Genomic DNA, 18466 nt, shown 5'->3' with positions numbered 1-18466 from the left:
GAATACAGCCTATATGGTGCAAGACCAGTTCAGTGCCTACTGTTCACCTGTAGCAAGCACATCATGCCAGTGATATTAGAGACTCGCTATTGCTCCTATGAGGGGAAGAAATGAAGAATGAAAAACTGGACAGTTCCGGAAATTTCTAGAAGGTAAGGGAGATAATTCTTTTTTGTCTGTGCTCGCCATACCTCTGAGATGGCAAGAGGCAGGAACAAGATAGTGTGCACGTACACTCCCTAGGTGCCGCAGATGTGCACCTGGGTTTTAGTTTCTTGATTCATTGTTTCCTTTCTCAGATTATGGACCTCCCATTTATTGAATACAGCCTATATGGTGCAAGACCAGTTCAGTGCCTACTGTTCACCTGTAGCAAGCACATCATGCCAGTGATAGTGCACCTGGGTTTTAGTTTCTTGATTCATTGTTTTTATCCAAACAAAGGAGGTAAAGCTAATGATAATGGGATAGCGAGCGTCTTAAATTGCTACAGGGCTCCGCTTACTCCCGGGCGAAGCCGGGCTTAACTGCTAGTCTATGATACATATAAATAAAAGACAGTGTCTGTCTGTCTGTCTGTCTGTGGTCGCCATACCTCTGAGATGGCAAGAGGCAGGAACAAGAAAGTGTGCACGTACACTCCCTAGGTGCCGCAGATGTGCACCTGGGTTTTAGTTTCTTGATTCATTGTTTCCTTTCTCAGATTATGGACCTCCAATTTATTGAATACAGCCTATATGGTGCAAGACCAGTTCAGTGCCTACTGTTCACCTGTAGCAAGCACATCATGCCAGTGATATTAGAGACTCGCTATTGCTCCTATGAGGGGAAGAAATGAAGAATGAAAAATTAACTGGACAGTTCCGGAAATTTCTAGAAGGTAAGGGAGATAACTCTTTTTTGTCTGTGGTCGCCATACCTCTGAGATGGCAAGAGGCAGGAACAAGATAGTGTGCACGTACACTCCCTAGGTGCCGCAGATGTGCACCTGGGTTTTAGTTTCTTGATTCATTGTTTCCTTTCTCAGATTATGGACCTCCCATTTATTGAATACAGCCTATATGGTGCAAGACCAGTTCAGTGCCTACTGTTCACCTGTAGCAAGCACATCATGTCAGTGATATTAGAGACTCGCTGTTGCTCCTATGAGGGGAAGAAATGAAGAATGAAAAATTAACTGGACAGTTCCGAAAATTTCTAGAAGGTAAGGGAGATAACTGTTCACCTGTAGCAAGCACATCATGCCAGTGATATTAGAGACTTGCTATTGCTCCTATGAGGGGAAGAAATGAAGAATGAAAATTGACTGGACAGTTCCGGAAATTTCTAGAAGGTAAGGGAGATAACTCTTTTTTGTCTGTGGTCGCCATACCTCTGAGATGGCAAGAGGCAGGAACAAGATAGTGTGCACGTACACTCCCTATGTGCCGCAGATGTGCACCTGGGTTTTAGTTTCTTAATTCATTGTTTCCTTTCTCAGATTATGGACCTCCCATTTATTGATTACAGCCTATATGGTGCAAGACCAGTTCAGTGCCTACTATTCACCTGTAGCAAGCACATCATGCCAGTGATATTAGAGACTCGCTATTGCTCCTATGAGGCGAAGAAATGAAGAATGAAAAATTAACTGGACAGTTCCGGAAATTTCTAGAAGGTAAGGGAGATAACTCTTTTTTGTCTGTGGTCGCCATACCTCTGAGATGGCAAGAGGCAGGAACAAGATAGTGTGCACGTACACTCCCTAGGTGCCGCAGATGTGCACCTGGGTTTTAGTTTCTTGATTCATTGTTTCCTTTCTCAGATTATGGACCTCCCATTTATTGAATACAGCCTATATGGTGCAAGACCAGTTCAGTGCCTACTGTTCACCTGTAGCAAGCACATCATGCCAGTGATATTAGAGACTCGCTGTTGCTCCTATGAGGGGAAGAAATGAAGAATGAAAAATTAACTGGACAGTTCCGGAAATTTCTAGAAGGTAAGGGAGATAACTGTTCACCTGTAGCAAGCACATCATGCCAGTGATATTAGAGACTTGCTATTGCTCCTATGAGGGGAAGAAATGACGAATGAAAAATTAACTGGACAGTTCCGGAAATTTCTAGAAGGTAAGGGAGATAACTCTTTTTTGTCTGTGGTCGCCATACCTCTGAGATGGCAAGAGGCAGGAACAAGATAGTGTACACGTACACTCCCTAGGTGCCGCAGATGTGCACCTGGGTTTTAGTTTCTTGATTCATTGTTTCCTTTCTCAGATTATGGACCTCCCATTTATTGAATACAGCCTATATGGTGCAAGACCAGTTCAGTGCCTACTGTTCACCTGTAGCAAGCACATCATGCCAGTGATATTAGAGACTCGCTATTGCTCCTATGAGGCGAAGAAATGAAGAAAGAAAAATTAACTGGACAGTTCCGGAAATTTCTAGAAGGTAAGGGAGATAACTCTTTTTTTGTATCCAAACAAAGGAGGTAAAGCTAATGATAATGGGATAGCGAGCGTCTTAAATTGCTACAGGGCTCCGCTTACTCCCGGGCGAAGCCGGGCTTAACTGCTAGTACATATAAATAAAAAAGAGAGTGTCTGTCTGTCTGTGTGTCTGTGGTCGCCATACCTCTGAGATGGCAAGAGGCAGGAACAAGATAGTGTGCACGTACACTCCCTAGGTGCCGCAGATGTGCACCTGGGTTTTAGTTTCTTGATTTATTGTTTCCTTTCTCAGATTATGGACCTCCCATTTATTGAATACAGCCTATATGGTGCAAGTCCAGTTCAGTGCCTACTGTTCACCTGTAGCAAGCACATCATGCCAGTGATATTAGAGACTCGCTATTGCTCCTATGAGGGGAAGAAATGACGAATGAAAAATTAACTGGACAGTTCCGGAAATTTCTAGAAGGTAAGGGAGATAACTCTTTTTTGTCTGTGGTCGCCATACCTCTGAGATGGCAAGAGGCAGGAACAAGATAGTGTGCACGTACACTCCCTAGGTGCCGCAGATGTGCACCTGGGTTTTAGTTTCTTGATTCATTGTTTCCTTTCTCAGATTATGGACCTCCCATTTATTGAATACAGCCTATATGGTACAAGACCAGTTCAGTGCCTACTGTTCACCTGTAGCAAGCACATCATGCCAGTGATATTAGAGACTCGCTATTGCTCCCATGAGGGGAAGAAATGAAGAATGAAAAATTAACTGGACAGTTCCGGAAATTTCTAGAAGGTAAGGGAGATAACTCTTTTTTGTATCCAAACAAAGGAGGTAAAGCTAATGATAATGGGATAGCGAGCGTCTTAAATTGCTACAGGGCTCCGCTTACTCCCGGGCGAAGCCGGGCTTAACTGCTAGTACATATAATAAAAGAGAGTGTCTGTCTGTGTGTCTGTCTGTCTGTCTGTCTGTGGTCGCCATACCTCTGAGATGGCAAGAGGCAGGAACAAGATAGTGTGCACGTACACTCCCTAGGTGCCGCAGATGTGCACCTGGGTTTTAGTTTCTTGATTCACTGTTTCCTTTCTCAGAATATGGACCTCCCATTTATTGAATACAGCCTATATGGTGCAAGACCAGTTCAGTGCCTACTGTTCACCTGTAGCAAGCACATCATGCCAGTGATATTAGAGACTCGCTGTTGCTCCTATGAGGGGAAGAAATGAAGAATGAAAAATTAACTGGACAGTTCCGGAAATTTCTAGAAGGTAAGGGAGATAACTGATCACCTGTAGCAAGCACATCATGCCAGTGATATTAGAGACTTGCTATTGCTCCTATGAGGGGAAGAAATGAAGAATGAAAAATTAACTGGACAGTTCCGGAAATTTCTAGAAGGTAAGGGAGATAACTCTTTTTTGTCTGTGGTCGCCATACCTCTGAGATGGCAAGAGGCAGGAACAAGATAGTGTGCACGTACACTCCCTAGGTGCCGCAGATGTGCACCTGGGTTTTAGTTTCTTGATTCATTGTTTCCTTTCTCAGATTATGGACCTCCCATTTATTGAATACAGCCTATATGGTGCAAGACCAGTTCAGTGCCTACTGTTCACCTGTAGCAAGCACATCATGCCAGTGATATTAGAGACTCGCTATTGCTCCTATGAGGGGAAGAAATGAAGAAAGAAAAATTAACTGGACAGTTCCGGAAATTTCTAGAAGGTAAGGGAGATAACTCTTTTTTTGTATCCAAACAAAGGAGGTAAAGCTAATGATAATGGGATAGCGAGCGTCTTAAATTGCTACAGGGCTCCGCTTACTCCCGGGCGAAGCCGGGCTTAACTGCTAGTTTACTTTAAGAATAATGGCACAGGATTTGAGAAGAGAAAGAGAACTAAAACAAAGCTTTATGTACCATTTTGTATAAATAGTACATATTGTACCACGCATGGATACATACAGTTGTATGAATTTATTTTAGACAAAGCCGTAATGTTTTTGTGTCAATAAAATTGCATCTCCTGCAACTACACTCAGACTCAGGTCTAACAAGTGTTGACATAGCTGAATGTATCTATCAAGATTGTAAGTGCATCTAATGTGAAACACAGATCTCTTTACAACACAAAGTACAAACGCCTGCCAAAAACATCTACACAGCTTCAAACTACCATCACCAGCACCAATTTACATAGCATAAATCAATTTTACAATAACAATTTAATAAGCACAAGCAGGTATAGTCCTTGGTAGTGGTACAGCAATGTGTAACTTACTCTTCAGGGTAAGCTTAGTCTGTAAAGCAGCATGCTTACTCAGTCTGAATCCTCTCCAGAATCCATATATCCGAAGGCAAGAGCTGTATGAATACTTCATCACACAATCATCATCTCTGGTTTCTCAGGCGAAGTTCCCCCAGGCCACCTTAAGGAATTTAGTCCTCCTCGGAAGAATTGCGCACTAGATCGGTAGTTTCGAAATTTGGATTTAGGTCCCAACTAGCTTGGTAGTCTCCATTCATGCATTCCACTACTGAAGCTGAAGGGTGTGACAACAGGAGGTGGTGGGGTGGCGTTAAGCAGTCAGTACTAATGCACTGCGGCTAGGGCACTTTGTGGATACACTTGCTTAGTATCTGATTGTAATACCTCCCGCACATTGTTTTTGAACGTTTAGTTGTACAGGGATAGTTTGCTAGATAGCGTAATAGCTACATTTGTAGTATAATGAACAAACAATCTGGATTAAAGCATTGCCAGTCCCTTCGTGGTCGGCTGGGCGTTGAGCAAACAAACAAACAAAAAAAGCATTGACAGTAAATCACCTCTTCTTTCTTCTTTCTTCTTCTTCTTCAGCGTTCCAGAATTGTCTGGTTACGTGTGAGCTTGTTTGCTCATTTTGGGTTCCCCACACTATACTCTGAGAGCATAGTCAGCTTTACCCCGCTTTCGTTGAGTAGGCATGGCATGCTGGGTATTTTCGTGTTTCCATAACCCACCGAACTCTGACATGGATTACAGGATCTTTTCCATGCGCACTTGGTCTTGTTAAGTCACTAGCAGGTCTGCACATAAGTTGACCTGGGAGATGATGATCGGAAAAATCTCCACTCTTAACCCACCAGGCGGCAGCGACCGGGATTCGAACTCACGACCTCCCGATTAGGAGGCGGACGTCTTACCACCACGCCACTGCGCCCTTCTCTTCATTTTAGCACAACTTCCGCCCTTGTTGATTTTAATCAACTGATTTTCTTGCTGTCTGTGATTATGGAACCGCAGCAAGAGAAAGCATGTGCGTGCAGCACCCGACTCATCTCCTGTTGGCGTGAAAGGAAGTGGCCTGGCGTTGCAACGACGGCCCATGCCAAGGAACACGCTTTTGTAGTTAACAAAAATACTGTCCAGCTACAACCTTTTGCGACTGCTGTCAGGCAAATTTGACCTCAAGTTCCTCAAGGGACATCTTCATCTGTTTTCGTGGACTGCGTCTCCAATGTACGATCGTTGCCCCCCCCCCCCCTCCCCACTCATTTAGACAGTCATGCTCCGATTCCGGGAGACGCATGCTGGGAGTTTTTGTGTTTCTACTACCCGCCGAACTCTGAACATGGATTACGGAATCTTTTCCATGCGTACTTGGGTCTTTTACATGCGTGTACACGCCAAGGGGGATAAGGCATCAGCAGGTCTGCACATAAGTTGACCTGGGAGATCGAAAGAACCTCCACCCTTAACCTACCAAGCGCGGCCGGGATTCGAACCCAGAACCTTCCACACGGAAGGCCGACGTCCTAATCGCTAGGCTATGCGCCAGTCATCTTTTAAGCCTGTCATTAACTGGGCGAAGTCTGTGAATGAATGCAAATGCGCTAGTACGCTGTCATACAGGAATCAAACACAACTCCGAATGTAAGTTCCCTCCACTGTATTAATCAGTTATGACAGCATACACACAAATACACACAATCATGAACATAAAGGTTAGATACTCAAAAAATCCGGTACTCACAGTTTTGTAGCAAAAAACAACTAGAGATGCCAATCTCGTAGAATTGCGCTATCAAAACTCTCTACTCTTCAATCAGGTAAAGAAATACAACCGTCCGTGACCTCATAGGCGCACGATATCTATTTTAAGTGTCACGACTCACGGCTCTTGTATAGTCAAAAATCACCGTCTACTCTGTCTACTAAATATTCTGTATCTCTTAAGTAATCAAGTTCTTGCAGACATATTTTAATTCTGGTCCTACACAGAATCACACAGCTTCTATAGCCGTACACTAGGAAATGTATTTACTACTAAATCCTTTTACTGGCGACCTCGGTCTACGCAGTAACTATCGCCCAGTGACCTCTCGGGTCCAACTATACGGACACAACATAACCGTGCTCTAGCGTCTATAAATCCCGTCGAATCTCCGCTAGGCGAGCCAATAGGTAAGATCATTACGGCGACTTCTCAGATCCTTGGTGCCGTCATCTGGTCGCTACCTTCCTGTCTGACCGGTTATACGACGCACTGCACAACATAAATAGCGGACATCTTGTCTTAGATATCTGTCTGCTATGTTTAAAGTTACAGTGTTAGTCGAATCGACTTATGCGATAAACATTAACGATACTCAAATGCTTATTCCATTTACCTGTTAAGTGCTCTACTCGGGCTTCCTTTCTCCCGGTCGATTCCCGTGACAACCCCTCCCTGTCGCTGGACAGTGGTTAAGTGTAACTATACTTTCGTTGCGATGTACAAAGTCAACTCTCTCGGCCAGTGAGTTGAATTCACAGAACGTGCCATACACTTCTCTACGTCACGCTACTATCTCTGGTTAGCGCTCTAAAAGCGTGGAGGCTATCACTATAAACTTTGCCTGTCAATGTTATTCGTGATTTCCTTCACAAAGTCTACTTCACTAAGCTCGCTGCACGAAGCTTTGGCACTGAATTTTGGTAAAACGACCTCGCGAATTCTTCGCGGAGTCGACTTCGGAATCAATTAAAGGATAGCCTTTAGTTACGTTGTCTGTGATGTAACTGACACGCGTCTATAATGCTTTACAGCAATTAAAATGCCCGGTTAAACAAAGAGAAAAGCCTATGTTCTTGCTCCCTTGCTGTTACAGACGTGGTCGACAGCTCCAAGCCTCACAAAGCATGGCTGAAGATAAGAAGAGATTCGGACACCAAGTCAGCCTACATCCCGGGTAAGAGCCGCAGGAAATCTGTGAAAGCGAGTGAGAAGAAGGAGGAAGAACGAGGCACTAAGTCTAAGGGTAAACCCCACCAAAAGTCTAACGAGACATACGCGGCAACGGCGGGCAAGCGTAAAGGGAGGGCAAGCCTGAAGAACGAGAAGGACGATGAGGCTGGGAAACGTAGAGAGTCTTTCGCTAGACACAGTGTGGGTAGCTCAATGACCTTGGAAGAAAAGGCGTCAACGACCTTGGAAGAAAAGGCGTCAACGACCTTGGAGGAAAAGACGTCCAAGATAACTAATCTTGACAAACATGCGAGCAATGTCAGCCTCAGAGTGAAAAGAAAATCAGAGTCAGATGAACCGGCTGGTAAAGTTGCTAAAGTCAAGAAATCTGATCATGCTAAACTTAAACCGGACGGAAGGAAAATATCTGGCAGCAGCCAACCTAGCAAGGGGCGATCAGCCAGAGGCTCGAAAGCGAAGAAGACTGCTAGCCAAACTCCATCACTGGAAGAGTCAGAAGACAGTCAATATCGACAGATTTACACCGAGATTGTTGACGAAAACGGTCGGATAATCAAAGGCAGGGTTTTAGGCACAGAATTCCGAAGACTGAAGGCCACGGTTGTGGATGAAGAAAGTCAAAGACTTTACGGCAGGGTCATCAACGATGAAGGTCGAAAACTCTACGCCGAGGTCGTGGACGACGACACAGGGCAGACTCTGTACGGTAAAGTTGTGGAGGAAGAGGGCAAAGAAGTGTATGCCGAAGTTGTGGACGAAAATGGAGAAGCATTTTACGGAAAGGTCGTTGACGAAGAGCAACTTCAAGTACTAGAGAAGGAATACCGGCTACTGCGGGCGTCGGTCAAGAGAGTTAAGCGTGTTGGCAAAAGGGTGACTAGAACGTCTGTTGACGCTCCTATGACAGAGGCTGAGGCTGAGGCTCTGGGACTTCAAGCTAAGAAGGTCTTGATAGGACCAGAACCAGTACACAAAGAAGAGGATATATCGAGCCGGAGCCCATCCCTGAGTGAGTACGAAAATGATCTCTTTGCGATCGGTTCAGATCCAAGAAATATTTCGTGGGGTCAGGGGTCATTAAGAAGAGAATCAAAAGCCGCTCAAGAGTCATTAAAAGGAGAAGCAAGACCCGTTCAAGAGTCATTAAGAAAAGAACCAAGACCTGTTCAAGAGTCATTAACAGGAGAAGAAAGATCCGTTCAAGAGTCATTAACAGGAGAAGCAAGATCCGTTCAAGAGTCATTAAGAGGAGAAGCAAGATCCGTTCAAGAGTCATTAAGAGGAGAAGCAAGATCCGTTCAAGAGTCATTAAGAGGAGAAGCAAGATCCGTTCAAGAGTCATTAAGAGGAGAAGCAAGATCCGTTCAAGAGTCATTAAGAGGAGAAGCAAGATCCGTTCAAGAGTCATTAAGAGGAGAAGCAAGATCCGTTCAAGAGTCATTAAGAGGAGAAGCAAGATCCGTTCAAGAGTCATTAACAGGAGAAGCAAGATCCGTTCAAGAGCCATTAACAGGAGAAGCAAGATCCGTTCAAGAGTCATTAACAGGAGAAGCAAGATCCGTTCAAGAGTCATTAAGAGGAGAAGCAAGATCCGTTCAAGAGTCATTAACAGGAGAAGAGGCTTTACAAACAGAACCAGAGGCTTTACAAACAGAACCAGGAGCCACGAAGCCCCCCGAGCTTAAAACACAGAAAGAAATCGAGGCGATGCAGGAAAGCATGGAGAAATCCCTTGTCAAGTCAAGCACCATGAGTGGTCGCCCACAAAGCACATCAGAGAAGGTAGGGGTTGCTGCCAAAACAAGCAAGAGCATCAAGAACATCCGAAGCAGGAAAGCCGAGCCAGGGAGTTACCCAGAAAAAACACTAGAAGCGATGGAGACATCTTTCAGGAAACATGAGGGAGTGACCGATAGTGTTGACCTTGATTCTATGAAGAAAACAGATTTAATTCAGTTGGCAGAAGAGGAAACACAAAGACAGCGAGGGCTTTTGGCAGAAGAGGAGAAAAAACGGCAGCGTAGACTGTTAAAGTTAGAGAAACAACGTCAGGAACAACTGTTCAAAGAGAAGTTAGAATTAAAGCACAAAAACCGGCTAAAGGAAGAGGAGAGCCAAAGACAGCGTAGAATATTTAAGGCAGAGGAGATGCGAGTGCAGCAAAGACTGTTGCAAGAACAGGAAGAACGAAAACATCAAAAAAAGATGAAAGAAGAGGAAGAACAAAGGCATCAACAAATGTTAAAGGCAGAGGAGGAACACAGACAGCAAAGACTGTTAAAGGAAGAGGAGAAACAAAAACAGCGAATCCTGATGGAGGAAAAAGAGAAACAATACATTGAGACTCTGAAGCAAAAAGAGCAAAGTGATTTGACAGAAGAGGATAAACGAAGAATTGCTGATTCGGAATGGCGCAAGGAGTATTTGAAAGGTATACGAAGGTACTCTAGTCGAGTAATAAAAGAGACAGATGAAATACGGGAGATGTGGAACGCCAGGCATGAGGCCCACAAAATTGCACAGCGGGAAAAAGAGGAAGAAAAAAGAGAGAAGGCAGAGAATGAAAAAGTGTTGCAGAAATTAAAACCGGCATGGTTCAGGCATAAAGCTCGGCGAGGACCTCCCAAGAAGCAAATTATCAAGTCAGTCGACCCGTTGACAGAGATGACGAAAGAATTTTTGCAAGTCAAGACGATGGCTTCTAGGAAAGAAACAGTCCAGGAGGAGGAGAGGCCACGCCTGACACGTATGATATCTCGGGACCCTGTGGAGATGTTCCCTCTTGCACCTGACACTGGCATTACCATCAAGGGTTTCAAAAGTGACATGCAAACCGCAGACAAAGAGCATTGGGAGAGAGAGAGAAAAAAGTCGAGACGTATAGCGGAGCAGGAACTAGAGGGGGCATTATACTCAGGGTACGCACACACGAGTCTAGTTACGCCAGAAGACTTGCTGGACAGAACACGCGAAGGAAAAAGATCCATGACTACATCACCAGAACAGATGAGCAGGGGTTTCAAAAAGAAGTCGACTCAACTGACAGCAAAAAGTGTGACACTAGTAGAGCAGTCCACTGCCGCGAGCGCTGACACGGAGGAAAGGCTGAGCGCCGGTTGCAGGGAAAGAGAGAAGCAACAGCCGCCAGTGGAAACAGAAGCGGTGGAAACAGAAGCGATGCGCGTCACCATCACCCCCAAGATAAAGTCGGAGCAGGCAAGACGCTACGATGCGGCCAGGACCAAGCCTAGGTCGGCCAGCCCCAAGCCTAGGGCGGACTTATTCAGGCTGGATGGCAAGACCTTGCAGGACGTTGAACCCGACAGCTGCAGACCCAGCACCAAGCCTGGGGCGGACTTATTCAAGTCGGATGGCAAGGCCTTGCAGGACGTTGAACACGACAGCTGCAGACCCACGGTGCCCGCGAGGTCCCGCTCTTTGCTGTGGAGCCGCAGCCTGCCTTCTTCTCTGGAGCCGCTGCTGCTTGCTAAGTCCGACCAACACGATGCTCTCGTGGCGGGTGACTGGGAGGACGAAGACCTGCTCTCGGCAAGGAGGAAGAAGGAAGGCTCTGCAGGGAGAGCACGAAAGGCCAGGAGATGGAGGCCGAGAAGGATGCACAACGCGATGCTGCTCGTGCGGGAACAGATCAACATGTGGCGTGCCGGACAGATCGCTGTGAACCAGATCGGGCCGAAAAAGGAGGTACGAGGAACGGGAGTGTATCGCAACGGGGAGACTTCTTACGACGGTCGCAACTCGCTCTTCATCGGTATAATACAAAGAGCTCAGACAAAATATGCAGACACGGAGGAGGTTGTTGCCGCAAGAACGATGGGCTCCAGGAAAAAACGCAGCCACCGGGAGGCAGCGGGAGGCTACGGGGCGGCCAGCACCAAGCCTGGGGCGGACTTATTAAAGTTGGATCCCGACAGCTGCAGACCCACGGCGCCCGCGAGGTATCGCGACGGGAAGACTTCTCACGGCGGTCGCAACTCGCTCCTCATCGGCGCAATGCAAATAGCTCAGACAAAATATGCAGACACGGAGGAGGTTGTTGCCGCAAGAACGATGGGCCCCAGGGAAGAACGCAGCCACCGCGTCCCGTTCATTCTTCCCTGTCCTGCCCCTTCCCACAGGCTGTTCGAATCGCCCTCGCCTACATTTGACGTCAACCCGAAACTCCTGGCCATGCGAGAAGAGGCTCACAACGAGTACTTTCTGCAGTACAGTAGGATAAGGAGAGGGAGAAGCGACATCAGGACGTCCGCGCCCCAAGATACGCTGTACCACATGATGTACGCCCACGCTAACAGACCCCCCTACCCTTCGTTACCTAGACCTAGATTAATGAGGCAGACATCTCTACAACGAACTGCAGGCGGTCCCAAGCCGCCGCTCTCACCCTATCCGCCGCAAACAGCCGACACCCCAATGCAGAGACTATTCGGACACCTGTACAAGCAGGCACAGCGACGCTCCTCGTGGTCCTCTTACCGCCCGCTTCCTACGCCGCCCTATCAGCATGACGACCGACCCTCACCCCGCGTCGGCGGCAAAGAACAGCTGCAAGTGCCGGGTGTTCCGAGGCAGGACCAGAGAGACTACGACTCCCTGCGCATCACCCCCAGTCGTGGCATTGTGTCGACCTTCGGCAAGACGAGAAAGCAAACGCTGCAGCAGATCCTGGATCAGCCTCAGGACTTCATCGCGGGCGAGGCTCGGGAGTCTCCGAGACAACGGCAGGGCGGATTCGTCGTGGAAGTGGAGGTCATGGACGCGAAGAGAGTGGAGTTTTCCGGGGAAGAGAGCCACTTCGCCGGCACTGCTGACAAGCGCCTGGTGTTCGGCATTCAAGGCAAACGGGTCTTGCCTGTCGCGGGAGGCAGTAAACAGGGGGTCAAACAGCGCTGCCAGCACGTCACGGCGTGTGGGTGGTATGACCCTAGGCAGCTCGCTTACCGCCGCGCAGACCCCGATATGCTTGCAGCCATGCCTCCAGTCGCCGCCGGGCATTCAGGAAAAGGGTCGAAAGGTATTGCATGTCAAGTTTCAGATTCTGGTTCGAGTTTTATGTCTGCTTGCTGTTTATTTGTGTTTGTGGATGCCGATGGCTTTTGACCGCTGCCTTGGCAATAAGGCTCAGCTTACCTTCAAAGCAGACGACTTTATTATTTCCAAAGAGCTAGGGGTAACTTTTCACATAGTCTAACAGGAGCCGAAAGCCTTCCTTTTTCTTCCACATTCAGCCGCTTCGCAAACACAAATTTGGATAGGTTTTGTTTTCGAACACGGCTTGTCAGTCGAAAACCGGGATGTTGAACACCGTTCTGGAAAATCAAGCAACTATCGGTCATACGAATACAAAAGAACCGCGAATGACGAAAATTACGTCATATTCAAGCTTCCGTGACGAAGAACGGAAGATTTCGCGTGAGGATACGGTCTCGGAACCCGTGTAAGTACAAGTGTAACGTATTCAGTCTGGGACAACCAAGACTTCGGGAAATTCTGTCTCCTACGAAAAGGGTGCAGATAGAAATGACTTGAAGACGGCAATGCACAAAACTACACTGAGCACAAAAAATTAAGGATATTTGGCTCACGTAAGTGTAGCCTATGCGATGATAAACTTTGTCTATCTGTGCGTGTGTGTGTGTGTGTGTGTGTGTGTGTGTGTGTGTGTGTGTGTGTGTGTGTGTGTGTGTGTGTGTATGTGATAGAAACTTTAACATTTGAAGACGTCACGTTATGGCGTAAGAGGGTTAGACGACACGCGAAGGAATTACTGAAAGTCTCGGTCATTGTTATTTTGAGCGGGCCGAGACTAGTTGGCAGTCGTGTCCCTGTAAGGCCTAAAAAAAAAATAGGTGTGGTTACGGTAACCCGACCTACCCTATTTTTAGGGGCCGACCCTATAATTTTTCATTACATTTGTAAAAAAAAAAACAAAAAAAAACCACACACACACAAGAAAACGAGTGCAGAAAACGCCATGAAAGAGAAAGCGCCCGAGTCGCACACTTATTTCCCTGTCAAGTAGGTTTAATTTGTACACATTAGAAAAAAAAGTGATTGCCTACCTTCCTACCCTATATTTTTGACTATGTTACCGTAACCACCCCTATATTTTTTTGTGTGGCCTAAGTAGGCTACATGCAGACAAACAGATCTAGATCTAGTGTCTCGCTTTCTTGCACAGTGTCACCTATGTGTGTGTGTGTGTATGTGTGACGGAGTGATTGAGTTTGTGTTACTGTTTGTCGATTTCTTACGTGAAGGCTTCGCCTCTTGTTTTTCAGTGGTATAGCCCAGATGTTAAACAACAGTTTTTTGGTCAGAAATACACGTGTATTTGAAGATCAGTCTTTCTTCTGCTCAAAAATGTGTTTCTGGAATCTGAGTAATCAGGACACACACTTTCCACTATCAAGGTTAATTGCACAAAGCTCAGCGATTGAAAACTTTGTCCTTTATACAAGATCTGTTGTAGACTAGTGTCTCGCTTTCTTGCACAGTTTCACCTATGCTCTTTCTGTGTGTGTGTGTGTGTGTGTGTGTGTGTGTGTGTGTGTGTGTGTGTGTGTGTGTGTGTGATTGAGTTTGTGTTACTGTTTGTCGATTTCTTACGTGAGCCTTGATGGCCTCTTGTTGAAATTTGTCTTTGGCACGGTGTTCTTGTGTGCAAGTGCGTGAGTTTATGCATCTGTCTGTCTCTGACTACGCAGGGCCGGACCCAAGGGGGGGGGGGGGGGGGGGGGTTCCAGGGGTTCCGGAACCCCACCCCTGGAAAAAGCATGTACCTTGCTTTGACTTTTACTAGTTTTAGCACCAAAACAATGCTGCTCTTAACCCTCAAAACAAGGCCCAGAATGCACCAGATTGCACAGATTTTAACCGTTTTTGAACAATTTTCCGGGGGAGCATGCCCCCGGACCCCCCTAGTTCGCGCGCCTGGTTTGCAGGCGCTCGCTTGTGGCTTAGCCACTTCGCTGATTTGCCCCCCCCCCCCCAAAAAAAAAGGAGGAACCCCCCCCCTTACAACTCATTTGGTCCGGCCCTGCTACGTGTGTGTTTGTGTACATGTGTGCATCATTTGCTGATTCCAAAAACATATAAATATGTTATATTTGTATTATCAACAAGCTCTGAAAATTAAATATATAAAAATTATTATCAAATTTTTTTTTTGGAAATCAATTTAAAAACACTTTCATCTTATTCCGTGTGGGTTCCTGATTCCAAAAACATATAGATATATGTTTGGATTAAAAACACGCTCAGAAAGTTAAAACGAAGAGAGGTACAGAAAAGCGTGCTATCCTTCTCAGCGCAACGAATACCCCGCTCTTCTTGTCAATTCCACTGGCACTGCCTTTGCCACGGGCGGTGGAGTGACGATGCTACGAGTACACGGTCTTGCTGCGTTGCGTTGCGTTCAGTTTCATTCTGTGAGTTCGACAGCTACTTGACTAAATGTTGTATTTTCGCCTTACGCGACTTGTTTATTCTTTGTCTTATTTACTTCTTTCTTATACAGCACAGCTGTGTTCAAAACACGTGAGCAGTTCTTTTCTGCAACTGCTACTGAGCAAGTTGTTCGCATCATCCGTGAAGGCTATACGCATCCTATCGGAGAACGAGAAACAAAATTGTAGAAAAAGTCCTTTAAAAAAGTTGCGCGAAAGACACCAGGGACAGTATTTTTCCCCTCTTTTCAAACGATCATAACTTTTGAGCCCGTGAAAGAATGTTTTTGAAACTTGGCACACATGTAATGGCACCATTCTTTGCAAAGTATACAAAGTGGAGTGCATGTCACATGTGTTTCTAGGACGTTACAAACGTTTACAAATTTGTAACGGAAAACCGTAACAACGTTCATTCTCGGGTTATGTTTGCTCTAAGTACTGGATTGGGAACATATACTGATGAGGTTCTTTGTCATTGTTCTGTGAAATTTGGAGAGGCTGCTATTTGTAGTTTTAGATTTATTGCATATCAACTGCGGCTACCGAGCAAAAACACCACAAAAACCCTTGATTTTTTGCCGTTTTTCAGGATTGTGATCGCTCTCCTTTACACGCTGGATCAGTCTGACTGTGCGGCGGATTTGAACGAAATTTGTGTGATTTGTTAGGTAGGACACCAAAAAGTTAACTTTTTGGTGTAAAAAATGTTAAATATCATTCAGTTTAAAGGCATATGTACGCGCTCCCGTGTTTACAAAGTGTAGTTTGCCCATAATCGATGTCAAACGCACCACAAGACCATGTAATGACGATATGTCGCCATGCGCGGACCATATACATGCATTACAGCTTGTTTTGGAGTCTCAAAAACTTTGGATGTAAACAAAGACGCAGAGTTATTTCCCTTGCGTCAACGCTACCTCTGTTGGCAAATCTATAAATAGGACGATCCAGATCAAAATGAAAATTAACATATCTCAACATTGAAGGGGTCCTAGACCATAATATTTTGCAGGGAACTTAATTTAGCATGTCTCCAGCTGTTGGTAAAGCAATTAGCGTGTATAGTCATCGAGTACATATGGCTTTAAGTTACCGTTTTGACGGTTGAAAGTGAATCATGGCGTCAAAAAACGTCATTTTTTTTAGGGTAGGCGTGATCACGGACCTCTGACGTCATACCCAAATATTGCTCAGATTCCAGAAACACATTTTTTGAGCAGAACTGATCTTTAAATACACGTATATTTCTGACCCAAAACCTGCTGTTTAACATCTGGGCTATACCACTGAAAAAATATTCTTATAACTGCTTGTGCTCAGTGTATCTAGGCATCCATGCTTGTTCTTAACAATTTCTAAGGGTTGAGTATTATTGGAGTGACGCTATCTCTTCGCCCTTCGGAGGTATCGATTATTTCTGTTTACACCCCCCGCGGGTTAGGGGGAGTCCCATATTGGTTTGGACTAGAAAGAATTTATCCGATGCTACCCAGCATGTCGTAGGAGGCGACTAACGGTTCTGTTTCTTCTCTTCTTTTGTCTTATTTCTGCCTTACCAGTCCTCTTTCACCTATATTTCCTTCCAAGAAAACTCTCCCTACTATTCCCTGCAGTTTTCCAATTCTTTTCTTGTTGTCTTATTTCTACCTGACTGGATCCATCACCTTTATTTCACTTACCAAAAGTCTTCTTTTCCACATCCTTATTTCTCTGCACCCCGCATGTCGTATGAGGCGACTAACGGATTCTGTTTCTCCTTTTACCCTTGTTAAGTGGTTCTTGTATAGAATGCGGTCAGTGTTTGTGGGGATTTTGGTCAAACAGTGTGTAGGAGATGTTTGGTCCTTTGTACTGGAAACTTGCATTCTCCCGGTGGGGTCATATATTGTACTACGTTGCGGGCCCCTGGAGCGATTTTTATATTTAGTCAAGTTTTGACTAAATATTTTAACATCGAGGGGGAATCGAAACGAGGGTCGTGGTGTATGTGCGTGCGTGTGTGTGTGTGTGTGTGTGCGTGTGTGTGTGTGTGTGTGTGTAGAGCGATTCAGACTAAACTACTGGACCGATCTTTATGAAATTTGACATGAGAGTTCCTGGGTATGAAATCCCCGAACGTTTTTTTCATTTTTTTGATAAATGTCTTTGATGACGTCATATCCGGCTTTTCGTGAAAGTTGAGGCGGCACTGTCACGCCCTCATTTTTCAACCAAATTGGTTGAAATTTTGGTCAAGTACTCTTCGACAAAGCCCGGGCTTCGGTATTGCATTTCAGCTTGTTGGCTTAAAAATTAATTAATGACTTTGGTCATTAAAAATCTGAAAATTGTAAAAAAAAATAAAAATTTATAAAACGATCCAAATTTACGTTTATCTTATTCTCCATCATTTGCTGATTCCAAAAACATATAAATATGTTATATTTGGATTAAAAACAAGCTCTGAAAATTAAATATATAAAAATTATTATCAAAATTTTTTTTTCGAAATCAATTTAAAAACACTTTCATCTTATTCCTTGTCGGTTCCTGATTCCAAAAATATATCGATATGATATGTTTGGATTAAAAACACGCTCAGAAAGTTAAAACGAAGAGAGGTACAGAAAAGCGTGCTATCCTTCTCAGCGCAACGAATACCCCGCTCTTCTTGTCAATTCCACGTGCACTGCCTTTGCCACGGGCGGTGGAGTGACGATGCTACGAGTATACGGTCTTGCTGCGTTGCGTTGCGTTCAGTTTCATTCAGTGAGTTCGACAGCTACTTGACTAAATATTGTATTTTCGCCTTACGCGACTTGTTTGATTGGTGCTTTTGTGAACAAGAAACACTTAACGGGTGGCTCTATCCCATCTCCCCCCCCTTTCCCCTATCCCATCTCCCCCCTTTCCCTCGTCGCGATATAACCTTCGTGGTTGAAAACGACGTTAAACACCAAATAAAGAAAGAAAGAAAGAAATTTCTGTTTACAAACATTCGTCGTACGTGAAGAGAACCGCACAATAAATAGGTCAAATAAGGTTCAAATTAAAAGTTATAATTAGTGGGTTTTTTTAAATCTCCATGCAACCTGCTTTTGAAGATGCCACGGCACCTTTCAGCTTCAGCCTGACGTTTTGAATGCTATGTTAGATGACATGTCCATTTTGAATGACTTTGTTGGGCTCTTTAATGCTTGTGTTTTGGCTATCAGCCACTCGCAAGACACTGTTAGCAAGCTTGACCTTGGTGTCATTATCATGCCAGGTAGCTGCAACGTATTATTTAGTACAAGGGGGCACGACACGGTTGTATTATTATACCTGTTTTGAGTCTTCTTTGCATGGCAA

At 45.2% G+C, this 18466-nt stretch overlaps 2 protein-coding genes across 2 annotated transcripts in view; one reads left to right on the top strand and one right to left on the bottom strand.

The window, feature by feature from the left end:
• LOC138945347 (uncharacterized) overlaps positions 1 to 18466 on the bottom strand; it is a 546160-nt gene that overhangs the window by 163774 nt on the left and 363920 nt on the right. The window lies entirely within an intron of this gene.
• Positions 1 to 18466, top strand: part of LOC138945345 (uncharacterized) — a 164066-nt gene that overhangs the window by 129839 nt on the left and 15761 nt on the right. The window contains exon 25 of the mRNA XM_070316772.1: positions 7564 to 12696. Within this exon, the coding sequence (XP_070172873.1) occupies positions 7564 to 12696 (5133 nt within the window). The remainder of the gene's footprint in view (positions 1 to 7563; positions 12697 to 18466) is intronic.

Source organism: Littorina saxatilis, linkage group LG13, assembly GCF_037325665.1.
Source record: "Littorina saxatilis isolate snail1 linkage group LG13, US_GU_Lsax_2.0, whole genome shotgun sequence".
Classification (NCBI taxonomy): Eukaryota; Metazoa; Mollusca; class Gastropoda; order Littorinimorpha; family Littorinidae; genus Littorina; species Littorina saxatilis.
The sequence above is the reverse complement of the archived record's forward strand: the minus strand, read 5'-3'. Positions and strand labels throughout refer to the sequence as shown.